The sequence below is a fragment of the Mus pahari genome, chromosome 12, assembly GCF_900095145.1.
Source record: "Mus pahari chromosome 12, PAHARI_EIJ_v1.1, whole genome shotgun sequence".
Classification (NCBI taxonomy): Eukaryota; Metazoa; Chordata; class Mammalia; order Rodentia; family Muridae; genus Mus; species Mus pahari.
Genome location: NC_034601.1, coordinates 24,744,302 through 24,755,164, shown reverse-complemented (window position 1 = coordinate 24,755,164; position 10,863 = coordinate 24,744,302). Strand labels below are relative to the sequence as shown.

The window sequence follows — 10,863 nt, the reverse complement described above, 5'->3', positions numbered from 1 at the left end:
AGCCAGGAAGCCCCGCCCACCAGGCGCTGAATTCATTTACCTACCTCAGTGCCCATTCAGAGAAAGGGGTGGGACCGGGAACAAGAGCTGCTAGGAGGCCAAGGAGAGTTTGGGGGTCGCACTACATTACAAGATTTGACAGGCCTTTGCCAGCCTTCAGCTTCTTTGTATCTTTTACATAATGGAGCAACACAAACTGAGCAGCCCTGATCTATGCTGCCGCCCTTGCTCCGGAGCACCCTCTTTGCAAATGCTAATAGTATTGCAGCATCCTGTCACCCGCTCACACAACAAAAGGATGTTGATTTTCACATGAACCAGAACAGCCTCATTGTACACAAGTTTGTGACCAACTTGTACTATCTGCGCATCAAAAGCCCAGCCAATCAGAGTACACAGCTGGTGAACCGCACCAAGGGGGGCGCCCATGGGGAGAACATCCTAGTCCCAAAGCCTCAGGCCACATGAATAAAATTACACCCTATGGTCTTGATTCAGCTATGACCATCGTAATTAGTATAATTAGCAAGAATGCAAATGTGTCAAGATGTTTGGAAAGAGGACATAAAAGTGGGAGTGGCTTTGTGTTTATGCCGAGAGCCTCTGAAAGTATCTGAAGGACATATGAGTCTTGGCAGGAAAAAATGCCATTTCCATATTAAGGCTTGAGAAACCTTTTCTCAAACATTTCTCAAAGCAAGAGAACTAAGGGGTGTATAAGAGATTTTTGGAAATACATTTAGTTGAAATTGTTCAGGCTTTGGTTAACACCTTTCCTTTCAAAAAATGCTAAGATTTTTAAGTAACAAAAAGAAAAACTAAATTTGGTAGAGAGAGAGAGAGAGAGAGAGAGAGAGAGAGAGAGAGAGAGAGAGAGAGAGAGAGAGAGAGAGAGAAATTAGAAGTCTTAAAAACTGAGATAAAAATAAGTCTGCATCTTAGGATGTTAACACAGAAAGATGAAGCTCTGTAGAAGACAGACATGGAAATTCACACAGTGAAGGGAAAGCACACAGCACAGGCGGCCCAGGGCTGACAGGAACTCCGAACCTGAGCCCTGCCCACTGCAGCTGCACAGCACAGCTCTGCTGAGAACAATTCCCAAAGCACAGCCAGCCTCTCCGTGAATTCTCTGAGCTATCTGTTCAAATGAAGAGCTCATCTTACCATTTCTGTGTATCGTGTACCAGTGAGCTCCCAGTACCTCACACGCCATCACTTTCCTCCATCGTGTACCAGTGGGCTCCCAGTACCTCACACGCCATCACTTTCCTCCATCGTGTACCAGTGGGCTCCCAGTACCTCACACGCCATCACTTTCCTCCAAGCACTTTGTAGAGAAGTTACTCTGGAAAGTGGTTTGTAATCAGACTGGCTTCCTAAGCCTTATTTTGTCAACGTCACAAATTGCTGCACTTCCATAAAATGGGAACAGTTCTGCTAGTGATAAAGTTACAAAACCCAGCGCATATTGGACCCGTTGCTCTGGATTTGAGTATTCTCAACCAAGCGTCACAGGCACAATCCTTTGTTTGGATGCTGACCACGACATGCTTCAGAGGAGTTCGGGACGGGTCTCACATTGCTCACGGCTAGTCTGTAGTACCCTTTGCAGTGCTGAGCCTAGTTTGACCTTTGACAGGCTTTTTTCCTAACACACTTCTGGCACCCTCCTACTCTTGTGTTGTTCAGTGAGGTGGTGAGGCCACCATTGTCCCTGGGTGTGTGCATGTTGCTGAAGCATTAATATGGTGACTTCTGACTTTTGCTCTCTATAAATAACAGGGAAAAAAAAATCGTATGTATTTGGCATTCCAGTGGTCTGGTGGCAAGTTCATTACTGTCTGTGTGGATACTGTCAATTTACACCCGAAAGACAAACATGTTCTTAACCAGTAGTGACCAGTGAGCCCTGCACTTTGGGCTGGGTGGGACTTAGAGTGTTCAGTTCTTCCATCTCCAGCACCATGGAGAAGGAAGAGGAGGGAAGAAAGAGAGAGAGAGAGAAAAAAAAGGGAGAGAGAGAGGGGGTGGGTGGGGAGGGTGAGGTGGAAGTGGGATAAGGTACGGTGGGCCCAGGAAAGAAGAGTTCAAAATGGTTAGCAGATGTACCATGCACATGAAAGACAGGGCATAGCACTGGAGAGCAAGGTGAGAAGCCCAGATGTACAGCAGGAAGATGGAGTTAACTTATCCCTAACAAATCCCTTCACAAAAAAACCTTGAAGGTCTCATGAGCCTTTAGTAAGTGCTACAGGATAAAATGACTTCAGGCTGCTGCTCTCTTACGCAGGGCACAGGGCACGCAGAGCAGCAGAGCTTTCTCCCAGAGGGGTGAGCAGAGGCTCCGCCCCAGCAATATGATGTGACTGGGTCTTCAGAGGCGTCTCTAGCGTCTCCTTCCAACTTTCAATCTCAAATACTTGCACAGGAATCCTGTTTACATCTCTTAGCTTATACTCCTAATAAAAATACCAGCAACACTTCTTTACCACAAGGTCTGAAAGAGCTGATTTAAACATACTCAATTGTTACCTCCTTGTCAGCGACTTGATTCCAGAGCAATACTCCCTGACCGGGCTTCTCAGGGGGAGTCGGGTACAGGCTCACCACTTCTTTGGTTTCTCTTCAGACAGGCTGCCATGTAGCTCTGATTGGCTTTGGACTCATTTTTTGGGGACAGGGTCTGTCTATATAGCTCTGGCTATCTTGGAACTCATTATGTAGAACAGGCTGGCCTCAAAACCATGGAGATCTACTGATCTCTGCCTCCTGAGTGCTGGGATTACAGCAAGTACCACCACGCCTGTCACATCTCCAGTGTTCAAGGCGGTAACTCAATTCTGCCATTTTAGGATAGCCATTTAATATAATGACTTACGAGGAAGGTTTTTTTACCAGTAAGTTTTGGAAGTGTTTTCCTCAGGCTAAAGATCATCTAATTAAACAGTCTTTACAATGTTACTTTTTAGCCTTCACAATTTTGTAGTTCTTGTCTTAATCTTCCAGTTTTCTGTAAATGTCTACTCAGTATAGTCTAATTAGTGTAGAACCTGTGATCAACATGCTTATCACAAGCTGAGTGTGCAACTGTTTTAAAACCTATTTAAGCCCACTTGTGCTACCCTTAGTGCACTGTAACTATATTGATTCTCTAACTGAATATGCTAAAAAAAAATGGTTCTAGTGAATCTTTAGTATCTACACTCTTCATCTTGGATAAAGATTGGAACTGGAACCACAGAAGGATGAAAGCTTGAGCTGAAACAAAGGTTCTTAGACTCACTGACCAGAAGTCTATCTGCAGCTACTCTGAGGACTTCCCACAACAGTCGGGGTTCTGAATCTTCTCCCAGCGTTGACTTCAGCCAGGCAAGTGAAGGCTGTAGGGGTGCTCGACACACTGTAGTCTACACAGCTAACCACCAGCAAGTTACAAGTATCACTTAGAAGCAAAGTGCTTCAGCAGTAAAAAGTGGGAATGGGAGCTTTTAATCAGGATGGCCAGAAGTGACCTTTACAGTCTCCACCCAGCTTGCTAGGTAATGCCCCTTAGCAGGTGTTGTGTGGGTGGGACTGAACACCTTGGCCTCATGAACAGAAACAATGGCCTCGGTAGCACAGTGTAGTGAGAAAACTATGTTCTTTTTTAATATTTTACTGAAGAAAATACCAACGTGCTTTGAGAAACATCACCACAGGAGAAAAAACACCAGCTGGACACGGGTTACAACTGTGAAATCCAAGCCTTCTCTGAGAAGCCACTGTGAGAGCTTATTAGATTATGGATTTGGCTATATTATGGGGCCAAAACATGACCTTAGGTACAAAGGCTTCTTTCTCCCTTATTAAAACAAATATCATGTAAAAGATACTCTCCAATAATAGAATTATAATATCACTTCAGTATTCTTTAATTACCCATCTACACAAATGACCTTAGGTCAAGCACAGGCAAATATAAGTTGTAGTAACATTTACATCGAATGTAAGGTTTAAAAATAATACAAAGTCCATTCACAGTGCACAGTGACGACATGGTTAAGTTTTAAATATTTAGATATCAAATAGCCATGATCGTTTAGAAGGTAAGCATATTTTCAAGCACATTTCCAGTTGCTACAGTGTAAGACAATCTACCATATACCAGCGTAGAGGATGGAGACACATCAGTACCGTGATCTAATTTATTGGAAAGAAAAAAAAAGTTTCTTTTATCAGATAAATACATCTGAAATAAATAAATACAAAATTAACTACATACGAAATTTGCTTTCTGAGCCTACACTCTTAATTTTATTATTTTTGTTTTTGAGCCAAGGGTGTCCCTGTGTAGCTCAGGCTTGCCTTTACCTTGTGACTGTCCTGCTGCTGCCACCTGAATCCTGCATGTGACATCCCACACTGTACAGTTAGGAAGTCTCACTTGCTTCCACACCATCCCTTTCCATTTGGTCTGTGGGAGTCCACTGACTACAGCTTGGAAAGGGGGGCCGATGAGGAGGAGAGATGAAGAGAAAGGCCCAGACTGCTGCACCTGTAACTAACTGCAGATTGCTTGGTGTGTGGCTGAAGCAGCAAGCTTGCTTCCTGTGGTTCATGCTGCACACAGACTAGGGATTTATAACTGACATTTTGACCAAGTCATTTTGCTTATGATCTACTTAAAATCCCTTAGTTCTCCAAATAAAATTTTGTCTCAAAAGAAAAAAAAATATCCACTCCATTTTTGCACATGGCTTCTTGTCCAGTCCGAATTTGGCTTGTGTATATTGAGCACCTGAACTACAGACATGATACACAGGGTCTACTGCTGGGACTCAACTTTACCCTTCCCATAGCTTCTGCGTTTTGTACAGGGGTGGGGGGCAGTTAGCAGGAAACCAGGTTACAAATAACCCACGGGGGTGAAGAGTGAATTTGAGGTTTGGTAAGATACTTTTATGGTAAAGTTACAAATTTTGATTTCCTCAAGGAAATAAAAGTTCTCTTCTACTTAAAAAAAAAAAAAAAAAGTATAAAGAGCTATGAGCCCAATCTAAGACTTTTGCTTGGGAGAGAGTTGCAGATTTCTCTTGCTGGCCTCAGCCCGTCCACCCCAGTCAGGCTAGCATGGCTTAGGGCAGCGGTTCTCAACCTTCCTAATGCTGGGACTCTTTGATACAGTCTTCGTGCTGTGGTGACCCACATCCATGATATTATTTTGTTGCTACTTCATAACTGTAATTTTGCTCCTGTTATGAATCATAATGTAAATATCTGATATGCAGTCCACAAAGTGCTCTCCGCCCACAGGATGAGGACCACTGGCTTAGGACGAGCATGTCCTCATGGTTGTGGGAATCAGCCCAGGGCGCTCCAGAGCTTCTGTTCACCACTGTCTCACACCTACAACTTGCATACTTATCCTAGGGAAGGATGGGCGTTGTTCGTAGCTCTGAGAATTGCACCCAGGCTTCTTATTGGTAATTTAAATAGAGTACTTATTGAATTTATGGTTTCTGAAACACTGTCCCTTCTATACTGTCAGATTTGAGGGAATCATAAACAAAAACAATTCCAAGGAAACTGGTTATAAAATTAACTGTAAATAAGAAATGCAACCCTGGGTGTTCTTACCAACAGTAAAGCCTTAATAAAAAAGGTGGCAGATGAAAAAGACATTGGAAGTAAATATGAAGTACTGTTTGCTGTAATTTTATATAAAGCACATGAAAATATTATGAAGGTTATTATTATAACTGCAATGAATTAAACAGAATTTTCAGCTTTAAGAGGGAGTGGGTCAACATTTTTCCCTTGGTAGAATAATTTTTATTTAAAATAAAGTTTGAGGGCTATTGTGAAGCCTTTCCCTGATGCCTAGTTCAAACATTTGTTAGCACTCTAAATGAAATTCATCAACTGGTGACCTTTAGTCTTCTCCAGCGTGGGTCATAATTCAATGGCTGTGTCACCAGGAGAGACCTACTGTTCCAGAGAGCCTGACCGAGAGCACGCAATACTCAAACTGAACTAAGTGTACACGGGTACAGAGCGCAAAAGCAGCAATGGCTGCATGCCACTGCGGTTGGCTTCCAAGGTGCGTGTCTAAGCTGGCAATGGAGGGTGGATGTTTCTTTCACTGAACATACACTGAACTGTCTAACATAAATCAACCCAGCTGAAGCGTCTGCTTATAAACCAGCTTTCTTTCATGTGGTGAACATAAACTGAATGTTTACAGTCAAAGCGTTCCTGGATACAGAACACTGTAGACATGATGGCTTAGCAGTAACTGTTGTCTTGTCATGTACTACTGATGCCTTTTAAAAAAATTACCGTAAGTTTTATTCCAGAGCAGTTACCACTATATGTCTGATAACACCCATAATGAATCACATCAGTGCCACCACAAATCAGACTCGAAAGAGCAACGTCCTCATCTTTGAGGACTAAGCCTCACGGCCACACCAATTATGTTTCCCCAATGTCTGCTGTCAGCACAAGCGCACAGACCGTGGATGCCATCTCCAGGGTTCTTCTGCTCAAACGGCAGCTGCAGGTTAAGTGCCTGGAACACACGCACATTACTTTTACCCTGTGACTTTATTTTGCACTGAAAAGGGTAGAACAGGAGAAAAGGAGGCAGGACAAAAGGCTGAGGTTTTCATTCTTCAAATGAATGCAGAGGTGATTACATTGTGAGCAGGATTCTGTAGGAACAAACCCATTTGATAAACTTAGATTTGGCAAGACAAATGGACAGATATAAGCAACTTTATCACGACATGATTATAAAATTAAAGCTTAACTGTTCAAATCTGCTAGATTAAAATTATCTATATCAGCCATAAAATAGTAGCACAATTTTATCAAATATATGATGTAAATACTGGGATTTCTTTTTTTCCCCCCAATGTTTTCCTATCATTTATGCATGTGTATGTTTGTATGTATACTTGTGCCACAGTGTGGGTGTGGAGGCCAGAGGACAGCTAGCAGAGTCACTTCTTTGCTTCCATTTTGTGGGTCTTGGGGATTGAACTCAGGCTGTCAGGTTTCCGTCCCAGAATTCATTTCTTTCTTTTTCTTCTTTTTTTCTTTCTTAGAGACAGGGTTTCTCTATGTAGCTCTGGCTGTCCTAGAACTCACAGAGAAGTGCCTGTCTCTGCTCAGGAGTGTACCACACACATTATGGACTGTTTTCTTTTATTCACACTTAAAAAAAAAAGATTTATTTTATTTATATGAGTACACTGTAGCTGTCTTCAGACACTCCAGAAGAGGGCATCAGATTCCATTATAGATGGTGGTGAGCCATCATGTGGTTGCTGGGAATTGAACTCAGGACCTCTGGAAGAGCAGTCAGTGCTCTTAACCACTGAGCCATCTCTCCAGCCCTAGACCTCTTTCTTAAAGCATTACAACGACTGCATAGAAAAGTCATTCTGCTAGTCAGAGGCACCCTACGAGTGCTGAAATTACAAAGGGGGAGCTATTCTTTCAGATACTGGGTGACTTTAACAAAATGGTCAAACTAAAGCAAGGCTGCCCTCTCCAGATTCACTCCACTAATGGATACTGATACTTGAGGTAGGAAATAGGCCAGCTGTCCAATTTACAAATGCTGTGAAAGTCTCTAGAGGCATAGAAGCAGAGGGGGAAAGAAAGGCCTTAGGGACCTCAGACAGGTAGATCAGGGAAATTAGGATGGCTTCCCTTGCTCAGGGCTTTCCTACATACAAATCTCACCACAGCCTGCACCTCGGGATTGCCTCTAGAAGAAAACAAACAAACAAACAAACAAAGGTATGTCCAGGCAGGGAAACCACTCTCTCCTGACTAGGTTACCTTAGAGACTTCCATCTATTATGTAAGATGCCAGCTGGCTTTAGACTCCCTCATGTAGCTTAAATATATTTGTATCTCTCTCTGTGACTTATTTTTAAAAATTATGTGTATGCACATGAGTGTAGTGCCTGCAGAAGAGGCTGTTGTAGCTCTTGGAGCTGGAGTTGCAGGAAGGAGTGTGCTGCCTGATGGGTTCTAACCATTATGTTATCCCCCCTAGTCTATAGCTTCCATCTATCTATCTATCTATCTATCTATCTATCTATCTATCTATCTATCTATCTATCTATCTATCTATCTATCTATCTATTTTTGTTTTTTTGAGACAGGGTTTCTCTGTGTAGCCCTGGCTGTCCTGGAACTCACTCTGTAGACCAGGCTGTCCTCAAACTCAGAAATCCGCCTGCCTCTGCCTCCCAAGTGCTGGGATTAAAGGCGTGCACCACCATTGCCCGGCCTATAGCTTTTATTTTTAACAGGGTTTCATAGATTCTTCATTTAATGCCACTTCTGAAAACAAAATGCCATGAGATCTGGTGCTCCCCAAGAGCAAAGGCTAGGTCAGAGAGCCCAGGGATCCTGCCTCTACCTCTCCAGCACTGGGATCACAAGCCAGGCCTTTCATGTAAGCGCTGGGGACTGAACTCAAATGCTCCCGCTTGCACGCCAAGCACTTTGCCAGTTTAGTGAGCTCCTTGGTATCTCCTCTAAGGCTTCCTAACTCCTTCCTCCCCTACTCATTGCTGGTATACTGCTCTGAATAATGCATAATCCAAGTAGTACCACCCTGGCCAGCTAATTCTCCCAACTTCCCCTGTGGTGGAGAAGCACAATGTCCCTGGTTCTAAAGGCTTTCTACCCTGGGAGGAACTGGACATGAGGCAGGGAACTATCCACTCACCAAAGTTCTTCAGCAGTAAAAGATTTAAATAAGTTATAATAGCTTAGACACAATTCTTATCTCAACTTAATCAAAGCCAGTGACTTACTGATAGAACTTCCCTACTGATAATTAAAAATTAGCTATATTAGAGTAACAAATTCTAATGCTACTTAAATGATATAAATAGGAAAAAGGCCTATTTAAATTTTGTAAGCAAAAGAAGTAGATTAAGAACATTTACTAATTGTTAATTATTAGTCAAGCCAAATAAAGAAGCTTTGTTAGCTGAATATTTAACATACACAATTACCTACTGTGAGCAAGAGGTTAAGATAAATACGAACCCAGATCCATTTTTCAATACAGAAAACAAGTAATCTGCATGTTCGAAAATCATCACTATAAAATATCCTTACTAACCCTGGTTCTGTCTGACATGAGTTCTGGAGGATGATTTTAGTTGAGCTAGAAGGCAATCAAAGGCTTTAACGTGTGGCCTAATGCTCAGGAGGCCGGTGCGGTCACAAGGGTCGCACAGTAGAGAAGCAAAGGCGAGGCAGTCACAGACCCATACACTATTAGGAAAGGTTTCAGAAACATGCTTTGCATGTGATATGCTCAGTCTCAGAATCACTCACTTGACACAGTCTACTTCTCCTGGTGAAGAGCTTCAATGAAAGCATCAAGTTTTTCTTGAATTTCTCTAACTTTCTCTATGGAGATAAAAAGAGATAAATACAAACACATTTACTTTTCAAAGGCATCAGAAATTATTAGAGACATTTCCTTATTATTAAATCATCTATAAAACTTTAACTGTTGAGGAAAAGGGAGGAAACCACTTTCACCTCTGGTGGTCCATGTCCACGTGGATCAGAAGAGCAGCAAGCAGCCACTTTGTGGAAGGGGAGGGGAGAAACACTTGACAGACCCCTTTAGGAAGTTATTAAATAAAGCTGTGGGTACCTACACATAGGTGTATTCACAGACTCCTTGAAGCTCTACCAAAGGGATGCTAAGGCTATTTTTAGGAATGAAGAGTAACTAGAAATGGTGGCTCCTGTCTGTAAACCAGCATTTGGGAGGCTGACTAGGAGGTGAATGCTATCCCGGGCTGCACTGCCAGACCCTTTTGTCTCAATGACAACAGTGAAAGATCAAAGCCAGGAGACTATTTAACCATCCCAAATCTGGAAAACGATGCTTTAAAATATAAAGTAAAATATAAAGTATCCGGGAACATCAGGCAAAACTACCCTATAAAGGGATGTGATTGGGTACCAAGCTGACAAGGACAGACTTGTGATGGTTAATTTTGGTTGTCAACTTGATACAACCTAGGGTCGCTTAGGAATAGGCAACCTCAAATGAAGAACTGCCTTGATCAGACAGGCTTGTGGAAGATTTCTTGATTGCTGACTGACGTGGGAGGGTCCAGCCTACTGTGGGCGGCACCATCCTTAGGTAGGTAGGTAGTCCTGGGCTGTATAAGGAAAGGGAGCTGAGCATGAGCCAGCGAGACAGCAAGCCAGTGAGCACCATTCCACTCCTCTATGGCTTCTACTTCAAGCTCCTGCCTTGATCTCAGTGATGACTGTAACCTGAAGTATAAGCAAAATAAACTTCTCCTCTCGCAGTTGTTTTCACTCAGTATTTTAGCACTACAACACAGAAGCAAACTACAATACCCACTGAGCCGTCTTGCAGGCCCTCAGACTGCAATCTACATCATGTACATTTTTCTGGTGGGCTCGCTTCCATCATTTCTTTTTCCCTTTTGCTTACTTTTCTTCTCTTCCTCCTCATTTTTTTTAGTTTTTCTTTTTCTTTTTTCCTTTTTGGACACAAGGTCTCTCTGTGTAGCCCTGGTTATCCTGGAACTTGCTCTGTGGACTAGGCTGGCCTTGAACTCACAGAGATCTGCCTGCCTCTGCCTAAGTGCTGGAATTAAAGGCCTGCACAATCACTACTGAGCCTAGCTTCCATTTCTTAAGGAGCAGTTAAACCAGTAAACACTTTTGGCTTTCCTAAATGATCCAGTTTTAGCTTTAAAACAAATCCATTCAATGGTTTAAAAACAAGTGATTTTTTTCTAAGTATTTTTCAGAGTTTCATATTCATGCACTTCATTAGCTAAACCATTCCGC

General features: G+C 42.6%; 1 protein-coding gene across 4 annotated transcripts in view; it reads right to left on the bottom strand.

Moving 5' to 3' along the window:
* Positions 1-6,571: 6,571 nt before the first annotated feature.
* Opa1 (OPA1 mitochondrial dynamin like GTPase) overlaps positions 6,572-10,863 on the bottom strand; it is a 71,663-nt gene continuing 67,371 nt past the window's right edge. For all 4 annotated transcript variants that reach the window (XM_021208946.1, XM_021208947.1, XM_021208945.2 and 1 more), the window contains 2 exons: positions 9,355-9,429; positions 6,572-6,695 (listed from right to left, as the gene is read on the bottom strand). In XM_021208946.1, the coding sequence (XP_021064605.1) occupies positions 9,365-9,429 (65 nt within the window). In that variant the 3' untranslated portion in view covers positions 6,572-6,695; positions 9,355-9,364. The remainder of the gene's footprint in view (positions 6,696-9,354; positions 9,430-10,863) is intronic.